Consider the following 20,423-nt stretch of genomic DNA (forward strand, 5'->3'; position numbering starts at 1 on the left):
CGGACACAACTGAGCGACTTCACTTTCACTTTTCACTTTCATGCATTGGAGAAGGAAATGGCAACCCACTCCAGTGTTCCTGCCTGGAGAATCCCAGGGACAGAGGAGCTTGGTGGGCTGCCGTCTATGGAGTCGCATAGAGTCAGACACGACTGAAGCGACTTAGCAGCAGCAGCAGCAGCAGTCTTCCTAAACTTTCCCACGTTCTCCATAATCCTTGAATCTGTGGTTAACAACCTCAAGTGCAAATTCTACCCAAGCCTGGAAACCTGAACCCGCTTCTACCTTCACTGAGCTCTCAGAAGCTCCTCATCACTCTTCACTGTTTTTACTCACAGAGGTATCTGGACATGCCTTCTCCCCATATACAATGACAGTCAAATGAGTATTTCACTGAATTTATTTATATGCTACCTACTTTTTTTTAAAGGACTTTGAAGGAGAATATGACAAAAATATGCAACTCTGAAAGAAGAAAATGTCCATTTTTATAAAAATTATGTCAACTTTTCAGGCTTTTAGAGTGAAGAAACTGATTAGCAAAACTGCAAATTATACGTAATAGGAGCCTATCTCTGCAGTCAGGTATAGGAGCTGGGGGAAAGGGATCATTATGAAGTACTATCTAAATTAAATATTAATGTCTAAAGCAGAAAACCAAGGTCTATAGTCATTTTCCTGGCAGGATGCTAGAAGAGTCTACTGGTCTGTTACGTTTGTTCCTAGATGCTAGGGTTAAATCACTACATTAGCTCCTTTAAAATAAAAACTGTTTCAACGGGTAAATGATGGTCATCACCAGGTGGCATACAAGTGGCAAAAGCAGTGCAGAGATAAAACCAGGTGACAAGCACGAGAAGCCAGCTGTGGAGCGGCTCACAGCTCAAGTGGCACTCACGGGATCGGGTTTCCTTCCATACATCGGGTCCCAAAGCCAGGCATTCTGGTGAGAGCATTTAAGAGTTCCTGGGTGCTCACATCCTCAGGTGCATCATTACTGTAGATACATGAGAGGCAGCCAGCTTAGCAACTCATTTAAACCATGAATGGGAGAAGAAAAGGCACTTCTTTTTTTTTTTCAAATTTAACACTTTATTAAGTACTTCCCGTGTGCCAAATCTGCCAAGCTCTTAAAATAGAAACACAGAACCCACCTACAAGTAACTCAGCCTCTGGTTGTTTATTTGGTGTCAAAATAACATACAGCACTCCAAAGTGGAACTTGTGTAAATAAGTGATAGATATGGAGGGGTGCATACATGCACCCACATACATTTACATATATCTATTTTAGTGGGAAGTACATGAATTCATTACCTGTGGCGGATTCATTTTGATATTTGGCAAAACTAATACAGTTATGTAAAGTTTAAAAATAAAATAAAATTAAAAAAAAATCAGTATTTCAAAAGTACTTTCACAATTAATCATTAGGCATAGACAAGAGGGGTTTTCTAGGAAAAGGAAGGCAGATTTTATGGGCTTAACATTTGCGTGGACAACTGGAAAGCACAAATAATGATGGGCAGAAGTTATAAACACAAAACAAGCCCATGCTCCACGGCCCTGGGCAACACAAGGTCAGCAGCTGGGAAAGAAAAGAAGGAGGTAAACCTGCACAAAATAGGAAGAAAGCACAGAATCAGGGAACAGGAAGCTGATTTGCATGCTTATGTTTCTTTTTTCTTTTTAAAGCTTCCCTGAAGCTTCCCTTGGACATCACTGGCACACTTCTCCATAGAAAGGTTTGCAAATACTATGGGACTGAGGAAAACTCCTGCATAAGGAGATGGAGAAATTCCTTTGTTCTTTTGTTTGAAGCACTGGATTGTCACAGAATAGCTGTATTTTTGTCTAAAAAAAACAGGAGCTATTATATGTAACCTAAAGATGAAATACTCTTGCCTGGAAAATCCCATGGATGGAGGAGCCTGGTAGGCTGCAGTCCATGGGGTCACGAAGAGTCAGACACGAGTGAGCGGCTTCCCTTTCACTTTTCACTTTCATGCATTGGAGAAGGAAATGGCAACCCACTCCAGTGTTCCTGCCTGAGGAATTCCAGGGACAGGGGAGCCTGGTGGGCTGCCGTCTATGGGGTCGCACAGAGTCGGACACGACTGAAGTGACTTAGCAAAGATGAAATAATAAATATGTGAACTGCACCATGCAGAAAACAAGAACTTGGAGGTGTGAGGGTCTGAGTGTATGGAAACCCTGTGTTCAACTGCAAAATAAAGACTTAGTATAAAAATCCAAGTATATTATAGTTCAAGAAGATTCTTCTGCATTGGCAGATTATTTACATAAGGCATGTATGTTCCTGACAACAACGAATAGAGAGGAAAGGAGTTCAAAGCCCTGCTACTTCAGGTTTGGTTCACTGCTGTTCTCGCATTTAGCATGAGCTTGTGTGAGGGCTGTAGCCACAGCTGATCAATTCGTGACCTTGAATAACCGAGTCCCCCTCCCCTTGGCCCTCAGCATAGTAAACACTCTGGTCAGCCTGAGCCCTCCTCTCCCCCTGGATGCAGAAGGCAAATGCATACCTGACAAATGTGTACTGTTCATTGTACATCCAGGGCTGAAGTTCCAGGCTGGGGTACTTGCCAAAGGGCGGCACAATCAAGCTGAACACCAGGGCGATGCAGACAAACACAGCTGGCAGGACAATCTATAACCAGGAGGCAAGGAGGGAGAATTGCCAGAGAAGGACAAAGGTTAGAAAGAAGACCACTTCGAGTCCAGGTAGCCTCAGACCAACCAGCACTGGGGTGTGTGCAGGGCCTAGTTCCATCAAGACATTCTTGGCAGGTTGGAAGCAGTAGAGGCTAAAATCTAAACCCCTTCTCTTGGGTGAATTTCTGGAAGCTGGCAATACAAGGCCTGAGCTTGTGGCCACCTGGCAGGGGCACCAAGCTGAGGACTTCACAGAGTAAACAGTAGTCACATGTCAGGGTGACTCAGAACACTGGGTCCCTCTTCTCCCTGAAAACCCGAGGAAGACCACAGTGGCCATGAGCCCAGCTCAGCTCCAAGGAAAATCGAGAGCCCAAGCATGGACCAGAAGCCAGAAGAACTGCAGCTTCATTCTGTCTCTCCTTCTTTCTGTCTCTCTCGTGTATCCATGTGAAGTCACAACCCCTATGGCCTCAGTCTTCTTGTCTGTAATCTGCAGACACACTAGGTTACCCATTCAGCTCCCATACTCTGAGAAAATCACTATAGAGCACTGCCTCCATGGAAAGGGAACAGCTGCCATGTCTTTATCTGATGGCCTCAAAAAGCACAATTAATCCTTACTAAACCACCTTAAGGGGGTTTCCCAAGTGGTGCTAGTGGTAAAGAACCCGCCTGCCAAGGCAGGAGACATAAGAGATGCGGATTTGATCCCTGAATCGGGAAGATCCTCTGGAGGAGGGCATGGCAACCCACTCTACTATTCCTACGTGGAGAATCCCATGGACAGAGGAGACTGGCAGGCTGCAGGCTACAGTCTATGGGTCACAAACAGTCGGACACGATGGAAGTGACTTAGCACTTGAACAACCTTAAACTTTGTGCCTTTTCTGAAAACAACTTGTACATATTTTATAAGCAAACTCTAAGCTCCTTCCATTTATTCCTGAGAGATTTACCCTTAAAAAAAAAAAAAAAGATTCAAATAATGCTCCTGGTTCTACTGTTCTCAAGTTTCAATGGAGAAAATTAATCATTATGTGATTAATTCCATGGGAAAATACTGTATGAGCATTATCTCATTTAAATATCACTACAACCCTAACTAGTAATATAATTATCACCAATCAAAAAACAAGGTAATTTGGGTTCAGAAAGACTAAGCAACTTGCCCAAGGCCACACAGCCAAGAAGTAGCAAAACCAGAATTCACACATAAATCTATATGCTCCAAACTCATATTCTTTGCATTACCCACATAACCTGTGGGAAAGAATCTCTGTAACTTCTTTATACTTCTTGATTTTATAGACTGGAATAATTTAATCCTCCCAACACAGGTTAGCATGCAAACAGAGTATAATGAGTCTTTTCTGTTTACCATTTTTTTTCTGACCCCTAGTTATCTTTTCTATCAGTTTGCAGTTAAACATCAACTTAGAGAAAAATCAAGTCCCCAATAAGTTCATATGTTGAGTGTATCTGGGCATACCATCTCTGAAGTTTTAAAAGTTTAATTTGCTCATCCAGTTTTTCTAAACTTTGTCCTTGTTACACTCTCCTCTAAGAGAAAATTAACACACACAGAAATTTCTAATTTGAGACCCATTCCAAGTACTTACTCATAACATATCATAGGTACTATTATCATCCCCATTTTATGGATAAGGAGATTGAGGCTCAGAGAAGTAATCTGTCAACAGATATATAAGTACAAGAAGCAAACTGGGATTGAAATACAGATAATCTGGCTCCAGTGTCCATCTTATAACAACGATGCTACCCTGCTTTCACTAGTTGGGAGCCTGTAGTCCACCAAGGAAGCCTGAGTCCTTGGCCAGGAACACACTTCTCACCTGAGCAAAGAATCCTTTCCGACTCCGTCTGGCAATCAGCAGTCTCTTCCACAAAAGGGCCACAAACTGCTGCTGTGTGAGCTTCCAGCCCTTCACCTGGTAGGAACCTTTACCATCCATCCCACTGAGCAGGTCTGTTTCTCTGGATTCTGCAAAAAGCCATCACTGAAGGTCATAGATTATATCAGGCATTTTTGACATCCCCAACCTCCTCGCTCCAGCATTGTTGGCAACCACCTTGGAGGCTTGTGTTTGGAGGTAGAAGTAAAGGAATGAAAGGCTTTTATGACACATTCACGTCCATGGAAAAGGTATGACCCCAAATGTACCACACTAGCAGGCTATGCCTTTGGTTCTTGTCTGATGAGCACAGAAAAATGAAGGTGCCTTGAGACAACTGAAGAGATGTGTGCACACATAATAGTTACATCAAGCCATTCAAATGAATCAAGTCATCCTCAATTTCTTACAGAATAGTCTGTAAAACAGGCCATGTCTGTAGGCTGACATACTTTGAGAACACATAACAGCAACTTATCTCCTGCCTATTATATCTCTGCCTAAAAGGTGGACCCATTCAGGTGATCTAAGTGCTAACAACATATGAAGTTACGGAGAACACGAGTTGCACATTCAACGTGGCACAGGGATGGGAGAGCCAGGAAGGTTTCTGTTCAGAACAGTTTTATAGAAATCCTCATCTTATACAAATGATTTCTCACTGCAGTGACCTGACGTCTCACCAATATTTGCTTGATTTCTTGTCTCTCCTTCTCCATCCCAAACACACAGGGATACAGTCTTCGAAAACAGCTAAGTTGAAGGGTACAATCAACTCTAGTAGCAAGTTCACCTGACTCTTTCAAAATCATCCACCCATTCAAAGAACATTTATTCCAAAATTAAACACCTAATGAATGTGAGAAAACTGGGACTCTATGGAAAAGATAATAAATGGATTCAGAGGAATAAAGGGCTGTCTTTTGATGTGTATCTCGAGTGAGAGGTCTCAGTGCAGTGCAGGAAGTGGGGAGGACAGGCTCTTTCAGGTCTGATCATATGCACAGCACCAGAAGGGGAAAGTGGCTTTTCTCATTCTCTCTCTTCTCTTTAGACCCTGTAGGCATCTATCATCCTGGTTCAAGGGCCTTGAAAGATAACACCAGAGAACACAAGAGGGAAATTCACTTTCAAGCAACAAAACACAGATCTCGCCCAAACGGACCTGGATCTATGTCAGAATCATTTGGATCCATAGCATCGTCTTCAGTAAAAGGGCGAAGACAGCTCTGCTTGTCCCCAAAGACTCGTCTGTTTCGTCTTGCTGGTAAGGTGCCATCTGGGGACAAAAGGAAGGAACCCCACGTTTTATTTGTAATAAAAAAAAATTATCTAAATCTTTAAAAGTCTATACAGTAAAAGTAAGAATGCCATAAAACAATTTGAAGGGAAAGGCAAAACCCTGGTGAGTTAAGAGAGCCTACAGGTGGCACAGCCCAGAGGGCATACAGTCCCTTTGGAGGGTTACCTGAGGTCTCGGCATCCACTCCACTCTCTTCAGCCACTTTGAGAAATATCTGAAAAGTGAGAATGAGAGGATTATAATAAGCACCACAGTATGAGAGCAACTGTCATGGTTATTACATGACTGAACACGCTAGCCCCTAAAGACATAATGTAAAAGCTTCATTTATTGATAACACTTTGTCAGAGTCACTTGGGAGAGAAGCCATTTATTTATACCAGAGAACATTTCCCCAGTGGTGAGAGCTATCAATTCAGAAAGTCATTTTCAAATTAAAGTTATGACATCAGGACACTGCATAAGGCGGAATTTGTTCTGAACCTACAGGGAATGAGCCAAGTGGCTTCAAGTCTTTGGCCCGAAATCTTTGAGCAGGCAAGCACCAAAATAGGCTATCCAAGACAGGATGATCAGGAGAAGAGGCGTTCCCTATCACTAGAAATGTTATGGCAGGGTTTCCAACATCAGAAGGCAACCTGAACTAGACAGGTGATTCCCAAACTCTGATCTACAGATGCTGCCCAGGAAGCATGCAATAAAAGCACAGACATTAAGGTCTTACCTCCAGGAATTCTGATTCAAAGACCCTGGAGTTGAGCCTTGACATTTTTAGAATATTCTCAGAAGATTCTGCTGCACAGGCTAACTTGGGGACTACTGGGACAGACAACTTTTATATCCCTTCCAACCCTCAAGGTTTCTCTAAAGAGAGGCACTGCTTACACAGTAATAGAGTATGGGCTTTGGAGCTCAAAACCCCTGATCTGAATCCGCTCAGCATCCCTTCATGTCCATTTTCTCATCTTGTTATGAGGATTAAATGAGTTACAATGACTGAAAACAACAAAACACACCCAGGTTAGCCCAAGGCATAAGTAGGTTTTCCATAAATGTTGGACTTTTCCTAGGCATGGTCATGCCTGGTCACACCAGGATCAATCCTCTTATTTCTTTCCTACCATCTCCCACTGAAATCTTAAAGGTTTAACTGGGACCAACACTGTCCAGATGCCAACGACCTAAGGGCTCAGTGCCTAGGTCCATGGTGATCCTACTCCCAGTGGGCATGCAGGCTGCCTGTCTGGCCCCAGGATTGTGGGCCCTGCTCAATTCTGACATTTAGTCACTGAACTTACTTCTTCCAGAGTAGTCTCTGAGATGCCGTAACTGGAGATGCCTAGGTCTGAGAGCCGGTCGTCAATTTCGTGGAAGAGTTCCACAAAGGCTCCCTCTCTGGCAGCCTCGTAGGGCAGCACGTAGGTCAGCTCATGCCCAATGTCTTCCACCAGCCGGGCCTCAGCCACATGCTTCCTGATGAGGTTGGAGATCGCAGAGACATCTGTAGGAACCACAGCACAGATATGATACGGCTTGGCCAGCTCAGAGGCCCCCTTCCTTCACCCTCTGCCTGCTCCTCAGAAGCCCACTGCCTGCACACCACAGCTGGCCCAGATACTGAAATCATTCCACAGGTTCATCTCTGGCCCAAAGGTTCCTGGGGACATGGACTGGGTCTTATTCACCTTTGCATCACCAAAGCCGGGCACCGTGTAGGCCCTCAGTTTATGGTGGGTAGGTGGGAGGTGGCTGGCTGAATGACTTTCTGAGGTTGAAAGCCTAGTGTCTATTGCCAAAAAGCTAGGATTCTTCATTGGAAAACTTGACTAAAGGAACCTTAAGAGGTTCTTCATCTTTCTCTTAATCTATTCAAGGAGGCTCCTCTATTTATCTCAATAGAGGGTTAATCAAACAGTTTATGGAAAGAGAGGTCTTCCTGGGAAGAGCCAGTTGTTAGGGCAGAGAAGACTTGGCCAAGGTAAAGGCTTCCATTCCATATGTGTCACTGGGGACATTGGACATCTAGACATCCCTCCTGAGCGAGGTGTCCAGTGTCCAGCCAGACCCATTCATCTCAGCTGAACGGGTGGGGAACAGCCACCCCCTACCCCAATCATCTCAGCTATCCGGGACACTGCCCTGCTGGCTCCCAGACCAAGCCCCAGGCTCCCAGGCAAGCGTTAGGCCAACCCGCCACTAAGCTGCGCCTGCTCCCGCAGCCACCCAGCCCCAGCCCAGCAGCAAACCTTGAGTCAGCGCCACCAGCCTCTGCACCTCTCCTCCTGTGCCTCCACTCTGCCCAGCTGGGGGAAGCTCAGACACCACCTGAATAAGAAACCCCAGAGTCCTTACCGATGGTCAGCGTGTCACTTTCATGGTCGCTGCCCAGGCCAGCATCAGAACTGCTCTGAGAAACACTGTCCTCCTGATGGCAAAGAAGGAGGTGAGAATGGGTCAGGGACCAAGCAAGGTACAGCCACCACCACCTTCACCAGGGCGGGGCTTCCGAGAGGTTTCTGTGTGTGAGAACTGGAGCAAAAAGTTTCTCCTGAGGGGCATGCAGCCAGGCAGTCTTGGCTTCTGAAGCCACTGTCTGATCTAACATGTGTGTGTTGTGTGCACAGGAAGCAGCGCTCTCAAAAGAACTCTGGCCTGCTGATGCATACTGTAAGGACCTCCCTGATGGTTCAGTGGTTAAGACTCTGTGCTTCCACTGCAGGGGGCATGGGTTCAATCCCTGGTCAAGGGATTAGATTCCATAAGCCATGTAGCATGGCCAAAAAACCCCCCACAAACCTATGAGGGCTGTAACCAGGCCCTCGCCAACAGTCTTGGGCATGGGATTTACCTGCCTGGTTGTGTTGTTCAGAGCTTCTCAAACTTTAATTTGTGTCTCTTCACCATAGGACCTTGTTAAAATGCAGATTCTGATTTAGCAAGTCTGATTTTGGCCCATGTTTCTGCATTTCTCACAAGTTCCCAAGTGATCCCAATGCCACTGGCCTCAGACTAGACTTTGACTCACCAGATACTAGTTAAAAGGTAAATAAGTGGACAGGAGGTCAAGGATGGGATAAGTATTTTGAGTGCCACTGTTGGAATACACAAATAAATCTCAGGCATGTACTGCAGTACAGGGGAGAATGTACCTTGTTATTGGGTTCTGGTCCCTCCTCTGTAATGCACTTGTTGGATGACCTTGAATGAACTAAATCCCTACAAGCCTCACTTCCATCATCTAAGATAATAAGTGCAGTACCTTCTTCCCAGGGTTGCTTTGTACTCTGAGACGATGTTTTAAAAAAAAAAAAAAGATAGGCCTACAAACGATAACAATGCTACAAATATTATCATGATTTTTTTTTATGTCCAGAGTCTGCTAGATTGAGTGTTTGGCATGAAATCAGTGCTCGATAAATATTTGCTGTTTTGTAGTTTAAAAGTTTAGGTCAAGAAGATTTAAAGGTAATGAGCAGACTCAGCAGGGCATTCTGCAGCCAAGGCTCTTAACTCTTGGCAAACCTCTCTTCTTCAACAACATTAAGTCCTCTAAGGACCTTCTCCTACACTCACTGTGTCTCCATTAGAAAAAGGAAATGGGATTCAGCAGAGCTAACACGATGGGAACAGAAGTCTCTGTAGCTTTCCATGTAGGAGGTACATGACTCCACAGGGCACAGAGCAGAGAGCCGGTGGCCTCAAGGTGGCAGACTGGGGCAGGTATGGACAAGCCAGTCATAGCCAAAGAGTCCTGATTCCCCGGACGCACTGAGACTGCAACTCACCTTCTTCAGGTATGACACAGTGCTACTGCTATTTCTGCATGAGCTGAGGGAAGACTCCACGTCCTTCTTGACGAGGGTCAGGTAGTAGCCTGTCCCCAGCTGGTTCTTCAGGAACAGGGAGGAGCCCACGCAGCAGAGCTTCCCGTGGGAAATGATGGCGATCCTGTCCCCCAGGATGTCTGCCTCATCCATGTGGTGCGTGGAGAGGATAATGGTGCGGCCTGCGAGGCACAAACACAGGGACATAGCACAGGTGAGGCTGGCCATCCTCACTGCTCACAGGGGCCGAAGCTACAGAAATAAGAGCAGGGGGGACTCCTGGGAAAAAGATCCCAAGGCTGTGTGCTTGTGACCCCCAGGCTGGTAATGTGAGGACAGCTCTGCATCCTCATAGAACAAAGGGCAGGAATGTTTATCTGGGAACTAGCTTCAGGCCAGCAGTGTGCTAGGTGGTCTATGTGTTAGTGTGCTAGGCCTCATTTAACTAAATCCTTCATAAGGTGGGCTTCCCCAGTGGCTCAGTTGGTAAAGATTCCACCTGCAATGTAGGAGACCTGGGTTCGATCCCTGGGTTGGGAAGATCCCCTGGAGAAGGGAATAGCTACCCACTCCTGTATCCTTGCCTGGAGAATTCTATGGACAGAGGAGCCTGGCAGGCTACAGTCCAGGGGGTCGCAAAGAGTCAGACACAACTGAGCGACTTCCACTTTTTATAAGGTTATTAACCACCATTATAGATAAAGACACTGAGGCAAGTTTAATGGCTTTTCCAAAGTCTTGGGCCAACTTGAGCTGACTCCAAACCTGTGCCCCTTGTACCACACAGTCCTATGTATCTTCTACCCTGGTGGCTCAGCGGTAAAGAATCCACCTGTAATGCAGGAGCCCCAGGGAGATGCGGATTCAAGCCCTGGGTTGGAAAGATCCGCTGGAGGAGTGCATGGCAACCCACTCCAGTATTCTTGCCTGGAGAATCCCACAGATAGAGGAGCCTGGCAGGCTACAGTCCATGGGGTCACACAAACTGACTGCAACTCTCCCATCCACTCAAGTGTTCCTCTACTTTGTCAACATGCAAGCATAGTGCACCACGTGGGGACAGAGATATAGGTCGACACAGCCTCGGCTCTCAGGAATCTGTCTGCAGGGGACCATGATTATACTAGGCAAGTGACAGTTCTATGTTGGAGGGGGCCCAGGGAGCTCACAGAGGACACCCTTTGTCCCCATTTCCCTCCTCCATGCAGGCCCCTAGGGATTGAAGTGCAAACTTGAAGTGTCTTGTAAACCAGGCCTCCTACTTGCAGACCAGGGCTGAGCTCAGAGTTCAGCTCCATATTCTCCTTGAGAAGCAATTCTGGTGCTCTAGCAGGAACAGCCCTGAGATACAGCCAGTCTTTGAGAGCCCCTCCCTCCCCCCTTCCTCCCCTCTCCCAGCCCAGAAGACAGAGTAAATACACATCAGTGACCTTGTCGGTACTTCAGCAGCAGCTCCCATATCCCCCTGCGGGAGTAAGGGTCCACACCGGCTGTGGGCTCATCCAGAATGACAACCTTGGATCCCCCAACAAAGGCCAAGGCCACAGACAGCTTTCTCTGCATTCCACCTACGGCGAAAGGAGACAGCCCCCAGACCAGCCCAGTGAATGACGGCAGAGAGGGAACAGACAAGTGGAGGCATCCCCCTGGGGACAAGTCCGGGATATGTTTCTGACCCACCCTTCCCCTCCCTCGAAGCAGGGGACCCTAGGGCAGCCATATTTTGTGTGTGTGTGTGTGTGTGTGTGCATGTGTGTGTGTGTAGAAGGGGAGGTGGAGGAGGAAGGCAGCTCTGGGCCTCACCTGACAGCTGACTTGTTTTGCTTTTCAGTTTGCTGGGCGGCAACCCAACATCCAAGGCCATCTGCTCCATCTCAGCTTTCACGTGCTTCTCGGAGAGCCCTTTCAGGCGGGCATAGAACCAAATGTGCTCCTCGACAGTCAGCCTGGGGACAGGGGGGCAGGTCACTCTGGGCCCCAGGACACACAGAACACAGTGCCTCCTCACCCAGAACATGACAGGCACGTTTTTCTTTCCCCACTTTTTTATTTTTAACTGTATTCATTTTTGTAAGATAATCTCCAGGAAGGATTCAAGGCAGAATCCACAGTAAGCAGCCACATGAGCCGCTCAAGAAACAACACCAAAATTGTGACAGGTCACATCCACTCTATTCCCCATGGGCCTGATGGCCACCCATCAGGCAGCAGCAGGTCCTCAGAGAACCTTTCTCCATGGCCCACCAACCAAGGAGCTGCCCCAGCCTTAGCCTGGAGCAACTCCCTTGAACCTCAAAGGACCTCAGCCCTGACAGAAGAAGGACCCCTGTAGAGGACACAAGCCTGAGCTCCTCACTTAGATAAGAGAAAACCGGAGCCCAGAAGGGGGTGCCCTTGCCCAAGGTCACAGAGCTCAAGTCTCTGTCTGCTCACCACAGGGGCTCCCTGATTGCTGATGGGCAAGCTGAATGGGAGTGAAGTTCTGAGCAGGAAACATGGAGCCCACATACTGAGGGCCCTGGGGTGCCATGAGGTGAAAGCTGCGGCAGCCTCAGGGAGGGTGTGTGGGGAGAGAGGCTTCCTTACTCTAGAAGGACAGTGATAGACAGCACCATTTCCCCAGCCCCCATCCACCGGCTGGACCAATGTAACACCTCCCACCCCACAACTCACTTTTCCAAAACTGAAGGACAACCAGGTCTCAACATGTCCAGGAAGGTGAGGCCTGCCACCCCTAAAGGTGGTAAAAACGCTTAAGTCCAACTCTGCCCATCACTCCTGACACACCTCCATAGAGGAGCTGCTGGTACTCACATGTCAAACAGCACGTTATGCTGGGGACAGACCCCCAGGTTCTGCCGGATGGTGCTCATCTCGGAGCGTATATCTTTCCCTAGGATGTAGGCAGTGCCCGAGGTGGGAGGGAACAACCCAGTCAGGATGGACCTGAGGAAAAAATGTGAAAGTACAAGAGTCAGTGTTAGCCCTCCTGCCCTGGAGACGATCCATTCTAGGCTGCAGAGCCCAGGCGGAAAGCAGAAGCAGCAACCCCCCACCCTCTTTCCTTCCTAAGAGACCCCAAGGGACACCCATACAGCAAAGGACTCTTTGCCTCAGTGAACAGATAGGGGTGGGCCTATGTGTTGGAAATGACAATTTTAGCACACACATTTTTTAAATAAAGATTCCAATTTGCAATGGGAAGTACACTTTAAAACACACATTTTGTATGCCTAAAATCATGTTCAAGTCAAATGGACAAAGTAGACCCAATTATTTAAAGATGAAAATAATTTGTGTGTTAGGATTTTTTAGATTTTAAAGATTTTTAAAGATTTTCTACAATTTTTGCAATACATTAATTGTACACTTAAAAAATATGTAACAGGAAAAAGAGGTTACCTCCCCCACCACCAACATATCCTCTGAAATGGTTGATGGGCTACACTGAAAGCCACTGAGGGTAACTCTGGTGTGTTTATGGCCCGTGTTCCCTTCTGAAACTGCTCATTATTAAGGTTCTTATAGGTCCCAGAGAAGGCAGTCTTACAGCCAGCTGCCCAGCTGTTCCTCACATCTGCTTAGAGACAGAGTTTCCAGAAATTGCCTCCTCCCTCCAACACAGCCTATCTTCCTTTTCACATTCTTGCCTCCCAATCCTGACCAAACCAGCCCCAAATAAACCCTTTCTCAGATCTGTCACAACCTCAGGTTCTAAAACACTGCAGAATTTTGAGAACCAAATGGGAAAGGTCATCAAAAGGCCCTAGCCTATTTTAACCCGAAGATAGGAAAATCCAGCATTTGGAAAGCATTCTCGTGATTAGGTGATATTTTTATACTCATCGACTCCTCATGCACTCTGCCCTTGCCTGGGTAAGCAACGCAATGTCCTTAGGTATGAGTTTCTGACTATAGGAAAGACCCTTCCTGCAGCTGATTCTCAGAGAGCCACATCCTCTTCTTACATGGTGGTGGTCTTGCCAGCTCCATTGTGGCCCAGGAAGGAGGTGATCTGCCCCTCGTAGAAATTCAAGGCCAGGCCATCAACCGCCACCTTCATGCCATCCCGGTAAACCTTCATCAGGTTCTGAATGGACACACCCAGTTTCAGATGGGTGGGTTCCTCCTCCATGCAGACTGTGAGAAGACAGGACACAAATGAGCCCACAGAAGACACTAACAAGTGGGAGGTCAAGACGCAGGGTCTTGTAATTTTACAACTGTCCTTTCTCCATGGCTATTTCTGGTTTCTCAGGCAAGCAGGCAACAAATCTTTAATTAGGGCCTAACTGGGCACTAGTGTTGGTGATGGAAATACAGTAAGAAAGGTGCAGAGAGGCTGGGGAAGAAGAGGAGGGATGGCAGGAGGAGCAGCTGGATCAGCAGGCAGGGGCAGGTGGTAAGGGATCTTGTAAGCCATACCAAGGATGTCACACATCACCACTGGCGAGTGGGGTCAGGGCAGAGAAGAGATCAGCAGAGGAGGGACTTCTGAATGATTTAGGAAGCCACACTGGGCACAAAGTATGTGTATATGTGTGTGAGGGACAGGTGGAGGTGAAGGGAGAGATCAAAAGTCACTTTTTTTTTTTTTAATGAAGCCAAGAAAGCAAAAGAAATGTTCCTTAGCAACTCAGAGAACAACTCCCCCAGAAGTCAACAGCACTGGACACAAACACAGTCAAGAATTTGGAAAGGGGCACCTCATGTGATGTCTCTGCCCCCAAGGTGGCTTTAGACTTTTCAGGGAGGAAGCCACTCCTTGCCCCCTCAAGGAGGACCAGGAGGGGCAGTAGCACGGCAGTCAGGGGGATGCAGGTCAGCAAAACTCACTTTCCGATGCTCCCTTCTGGCTGGAACCAGGGTGGCTCTTCTCATCACTTTCCTCACCAAACCAGTAAGACTTAGTGCAAGGGAAATACCAGGGCCTGGGGATTCCATACTGGCCTGAAATCCAAGCACAGATGTGAAACAAACTCTATAATGCCCCAGCAACCCCCAGGTATCCCAGCCAGGTATCCCAGACACAGCTTCCTTGATGTCTCCCCCTGACACAGCTGTTGGGAGACAGGACAGAATGGAATGGAGGTGGGGGAGGAGGGGCTAACATTTGCTGAGCTCTACTATGTATGACAAACACCCTGCACTTCTCTGAATCTTTCCAGCAACCCCATGAGGCGGGTTATCATTCCCACTTTAGAGATGAGGAGACTGAGGGATCAGTGGCCCACTCAAGATCACTCAGCCAGTGAAGTGAAGGACTCAGAATCTGAATCCAGATCTGTACAATACAAAATTGCACATGCAGTGTGGGACATTCAAGTAGTCCAAGTAGGGATGGGTAATCAATATCCCATGGCCACTCCTTTGGAGAAAAATCAGAAAGTGAACCAGAAAGGGTTAAACCTCACTCTCTCAGAATTTGATCTTCTATGAAAATATACCCAAGGGAGGTCTCAGTCAAGAAGATTTATTAGGGAAGTATAAAAATGAACTTTTATGACTTTTGATTAAAACACAGGCAAGGGCTTAGCACCAATATGTATCTTGTTATTCACAAGCTGTACTCAGGAAACAGAACCTCTGCTGGTGGTAACTCGGGGGAAACAGAATTCGAGACCTGGTTCAGCTTGAGAGGACTCTCCTGGGCAAGCTGACTCAGTGTAACTCACTTGGGTTCACCTCCCAGCACCTACTTTTACCAGTTATGTGGCCACAGGTAAGTTATTTAACTTCTTTGCATCATACTTCTCTCATTCGCAAAAACTGGGCAGAACAGCAACTCCCTCACAGCAGTCTTATGAGTATTAAATTGAACCAAAGCATCATTTATAAGACACTGTGCAGGTGCCTGGCACACAGTGCTCAAGAAATAAGAGTTAGGTCAGTAGTAAAAGCTGTACTTTTAGCATCAGTAGCTTCTTCTTAGACATAATTTGTTTGCCATAGGTCTAAAGCCCTAACCACTTTCCAAGGAGACCTGGGCCCTGCAGAAATTCCAGCACAAAGTGAGGAAAATGACACGGTTAGAAATTTCTTTTTCCTGGATGAAGACAAAAGCAGTGTGGAAGTCCAGTGTACCTGGAAACACAGCCTCGATGTACCACGTCATCACCCCATAGAGAAAGGTGTCAAACAGCATCATGGAGACGGAGGTGGTGAGGTTGAAGCCATCTTCCTTTGTGGGGCTCTCAAAGAGGTTGTCCCACTGTACCCCAATGCCCTGCTCCTCGAAAAGGGCGAAGTACTCACAGCCGAACCCAAAAGCCACAGGAGACATCAGGCTCTGTACAAAAGAGGCAAAATTCATTCATCCATCTCCTTGTCTCTCATTTTCCTATCACTGCTAATGTAAATGCCACCTGGAGAAATGTGAATTTGCAAAATGGATCAATTACAAGATATGGAAATATTCATCTACAGAGTCCCTTCAGGGGAGTGGGCTCCTTGACAGCATATAAAGTGATTCTATTTATAAGCACTCATTATGCACACACAGTTCAGAAATGCATATATGATGGCATATAAAACTTTTAGAATTTTATGCTTCTAAAGATGCCTCAAGGGCTCAGCAACTGTACCTTATACACACATACACACACACACAGGCATTTTTCAGGGTCCTCTCAAGCTCCCGGCTCGGTCAGCAATGGGCTCAGTGTCACAGGAAGCTGTCTGGGGCTGCTGATGCCTAATGGGTCCAGACAGAAACACTTGGAGCATCTTATAGAAAACTCAGAAAACAACTCGCTCTTACTGGGACTTGCATACTTTCAAAGGTCTCTCCTCCTCTGTACAGGGAAGGGAGTAAAGGCAGAGATTTGTGGGGAGATGGGGCACCTGTTCCTCAGTCTTGAAGTTTAGAAAATGTTACTCAAGTTAAACTCCATACTGGACACAAGGAAGATAAAGGTCCAGAACGAGCCAGCTCTGACCTCAAGAACTTTCAGTTCTATCTGTGACTGTGACTTTGTGTTGAGCTTAACATGGCCAACAGAGCTGAGAGATAAAAGGCAGATAAAAGGGAATGCTCTAAAGTCATTCCCCAGGGCCATTTACCCCCAGCTGGCCCATGGTGCAGTCTGGCTCCCTCAAAATTATCATTCGATTCAATTCAACCAGTGTGCACTCAGAGGATTAAAGATAAACTACTGAGTAAGACACAGTCCCTGCCTTCAAGGAGCATACAATCTAGAATTGAGGTTTAAGTCCCCGTGGAAAGAGAATCTTCTGTTCTCAGCTTGGACTACAAAGCAGAGGTGAAATACCAGGGGTGGCTGCGACTGCAGGTATTGCCGAAGGGCCAGAGGGACTCACCATGAAGATCTTGAGGGTAAAACCCACGTAGTCTTGCCATGCCACGCACAGGACGTAGGGCAGGTATAGCATGAAGTAAATGATGCCCCCACAGGCGGCCGCCAGGTTGGCTCTGGAGAAGAGCGTGCTGATCAGGAAGCACTGCAGGATGGTCACCGTGGCAAACACAGACAGAAAGACAAACACCACGCTGGGGTCGCTGTAGGGAAGCAGGTTTCCTAACTGGGAAGAAAGAGACCAAGTAAGACTCTCAATAAGCAGTGATCCGTGGGAAGCAGACAGGGCTTATTATAGTCATCTTAAAAGACAATATAGAGAAACAGCTCTGTTCATTTTTCTGGTGAGTGAAATGAAGTCTACAGAAGGGAAATGACCAGCCCAAGACCACACAGCAAACCAACAGTAGAGTCAGAAACAGAACAAAGTCCAGGCTTGATATTCACCAAGGTTCATCTCAATAGACAATTCTGTTCATTGTTTCTCCAAGAAATAATATCACCTTTTATAAGGACTATGAGCACCAAGAAAGAATTGCAGGAGATAGCATCCTACTTGACCTCTCTCTCTGAAAGCCAAGGAAAATGGCCAGGCCACCTTAACATCCCCTGTGAGAATGTGCCATGGGTTCTGGAGCCACATAACCATCCAAACTCTGTGGACCTGTCAAGTTTCTCCCAAGTAGTTGGTTTTGTTTCACAAGGACCTACCAGCACACAACTGGAAGAGCAGCTCACACCCACCAGCCACAAGACCCCCATCCTGGCCACAGAGCTCAGGCCTGGCAGTCAGATATCAAAGCATGAGGGGGGCTTGATTTCAGCAAGAACAGCTCTGCCATACTGCCAGGTGACCTCAATGAAGTCCTTAACCTTCCTTGGCCTCATTTCCTTGTATGTTAAATGGGTTCCTTAGTGAGGACGTCATAAGACAGCATGCTGCTGCTGCTGCTGCTGCTAAGTCGCTTCAGTCATGTCCAACTCTGTGCGACCCCATAGACGGCAGCGCACTAGGCTCCTCTGTCCCTGGGATTCTCCAGGCAAGAACACTGGAGTGGGTTGCCATTTCCTTCTCCAATGCATGAAAGTGAAAAGTGAAAGTGAAATCGCTCAGTTGTGCCCAACTCTTAGCGACCCCATGGACTGCATGCAGCCCACCAGGCTCCTCCATCCATGGGATTTTCCAGGCAAGAGTACTGGAGTGGGTTGCCGTTGCCTTCTCCTAAGACAGCATACGCATGTGTTTTAAATAGTGTTTGGCAATCAGTAAGTGCTCACTTGTAATGATTAGTAGCTAGTTTTCAATTGTTAGTTCCTTTTCCTTGGTACCCCTCTGCTTTTATTTTATTTTATTTTATTTTATTTTTAAACCTGAAACACTGTATTAGTTTTGCCAGACATCAAAACGAATCTGCCACAGGTATACATACGCTCCCCATCCTGAACCCTCCTCCCTCCTCCCTCCCCATTCCATCCCTCTAGGTCGTCCCAGTGCACCAGCCCCAAGCATCCAGTATCATGCATTGAACCTGGACTGGCAACTCGTTTCATACATGATATTACACATGTTTCAATGCCATTCTCCCAAATCTTCCCACCCTCTCCCTCTCCAACAGAGCCCATAAGACTGTTCTATACATCAGTGTCTCTTTTGCTGTCTCGTACACAGGGTTATTGTTACCATCTTTCTAAATTCCATATATATGTGTTAGTATACTGTATTGGTGTTTTTCTTTCTGGCTTACTTCACTCTGTATAATAGGCTCCAGTTTCACCCACCTCATTAGAACTGATTCAAATGTGTTCTTTTTAATGGCTGAGTAGTACTCCATTGTGTATATGTACCACAGCTTTAAACATTTATTTTTAAAAGATGTATTCTTTAATGAAACAATTGAGAGAAAATTGGCACGTACGTCTATTAAAGTAAGGGGTGGACACAGAACCGCACTGTACAGAGTCCCCTTCATGGAAAGGCTTGCTGACTGGCTGTCAGTGGACAGCCTCAGGCAGCAACTGCTCTGGGTTTGTCCCAGCTGCAGAATGCTGCCCGGCCCTGGGGCACATCTTTCCAGTTACTAATTGAGGGACCTGGGACAATGGATTGTCAGAGAGGGAGGCCGTGGGGTAACCTAAAGGGCTGGACATTTCAACTCCATGGCCAGAGTGCCCAGGGGCTTAGCCATGCACCACAGTTAAACTCCTGTCTGTGCTCAATCCTGCATTCTCTCTATTCCTTGTATATACATCCCTAAGAAATAAACATACACCAAACTCTATCTCAGGCTCTGCTTCCAGAAAATCTTAACCTACAACAGTATCTATCCTTCTGATTATGGTTTTTAGAAATTCTGGCAGAATCATCAACCAGTACATACACCTAGGAAAATGAGTAACTCTCAGATACTGTCACAAGCCATTGCCAAGCAGACAGCACGGTGTAGTTAAGCACATGCTCACCTAGGACATGAGGCTCCTAGGTTCAGTCCAGCCTAGCTATACTAACCAACTGGGTTGACACTGGGCAAGTTGCTGCCCTTCTCAGGGTCTCTTCAAGTTTCATCACTTTTCCCAATTATAAAATGAAGGAATTACAGGAACTGCACCTCTGACCCTATCCCTCCCAAACAATCTGTGCTTTTCTTCTGATCCGGTAGCCCGGGGGGGACAGGGAGGAGCCAATGAAGCAGTCTTACTTTCAGGATGACCACCAGTAGGCCGGCGCTCACGAGCAGAGGGATGAGGCTGCTGATGAACCAGCTGAACCAGAGGATACTGTTGTCCAGGCCCATGATGCGCATGGTCTCCTTCAGCCGGGCCTCCTTCTCGTACACAATGCCCTTGATGATCACAGCCACTGAGTAGATCCAGGCCAGCGTCATGAAGAGAGGCATGGACCGGCTCATGACCCGCAGGAAGCTGGAAGGGTAGGGGAGGATTAAAGGCCAAGAGTGAGCCAGGCTCCTGGGCCAACAACTCTGGGCCGGCATGCAAGAGAAATCACCAGGACCAAGCCCAAGATGGGCAGACCTGTGCACCCTGACAGGAATGCTTCGTGAGTGGGGCAATGCAGTGATTACAAACTATTAACAAAGTGATGCCAAAGTTCTTTGAGGGCTTGCTTTAGTAGCTAGATAACTATCAGAGGTCATTAAACTAAATGTGATTTTAAAGTACTAAAACAAAGCCAACAAAACCAAAAACCCAACTCATTGTCTCATGAAAGTTCAACATCTTCAAAGCCATCTCACTATCAGCTTGCCTTGCACAAAAGTTCAACATCTTCAAGGTCATCTCACTATCAGCTTGCCTTGCACAACTGTTACGACAGATGGTGCAGAAACACACTTTATGCAGCTCCTGTCAGTAACATTTCAGATTTCAGATT

The 20,423-nt window shown here is 46.7% G+C and overlaps 1 protein-coding gene across 4 annotated transcripts in view; it reads right to left on the reverse strand.

Moving 5' to 3' along the window:
* ABCA1 (ATP binding cassette subfamily A member 1) overlaps window positions 1-20,423 on the reverse strand; it is a 137,054-nt gene that overhangs the window by 26,978 nt on the left and 89,653 nt on the right. For 3 of the 4 annotated variants that reach the window (XM_025282162.3, XM_025282160.3, XM_025282161.3), the window contains 16 exons: window positions 19,732-19,954; window positions 17,040-17,261; window positions 15,804-16,008; window positions 14,556-14,669; window positions 13,688-13,859; window positions 12,534-12,665; window positions 11,523-11,665; window positions 11,150-11,287; window positions 9,681-9,901; window positions 8,142-8,220; window positions 7,194-7,396; window positions 6,061-6,109; window positions 5,758-5,871; window positions 4,533-4,681; window positions 2,547-2,671; window positions 899-997 (listed from right to left, as the gene is read on the reverse strand). In XM_025282162.3, the coding sequence (XP_025137947.2) occupies window positions 899-997; window positions 2,547-2,671; window positions 4,533-4,681; window positions 5,758-5,871; window positions 6,061-6,109; window positions 7,194-7,396; window positions 8,142-8,220; window positions 9,681-9,901; window positions 11,150-11,287; window positions 11,523-11,665; window positions 12,534-12,665; window positions 13,688-13,859; window positions 14,556-14,669; window positions 15,804-16,008; window positions 17,040-17,261; window positions 19,732-19,954 (2,388 nt within the window). Of the gene's footprint in view, window positions 1-898; window positions 998-2,546; window positions 2,672-4,532; window positions 4,682-5,757; window positions 5,872-6,060; window positions 6,110-7,193; window positions 7,397-8,141; window positions 8,221-8,247; window positions 8,321-9,680; window positions 9,902-11,149; window positions 11,288-11,522; window positions 11,666-12,533; window positions 12,666-13,687; window positions 13,860-14,555; window positions 14,670-15,803; window positions 16,009-17,039; window positions 17,262-19,731; window positions 19,955-20,423 lie in introns of all 4 variants that reach the window. The other variant, XM_006069068.4, reaches the window with a different exon arrangement.

The sequence above is a fragment of the Bubalus bubalis genome, chromosome 3 (genome assembly GCF_019923935.1).
Source record: "Bubalus bubalis isolate 160015118507 breed Murrah chromosome 3, NDDB_SH_1, whole genome shotgun sequence".
Lineage (NCBI taxonomy): Eukaryota > Metazoa > Chordata > Mammalia > Artiodactyla > Bovidae > Bubalus > Bubalus bubalis.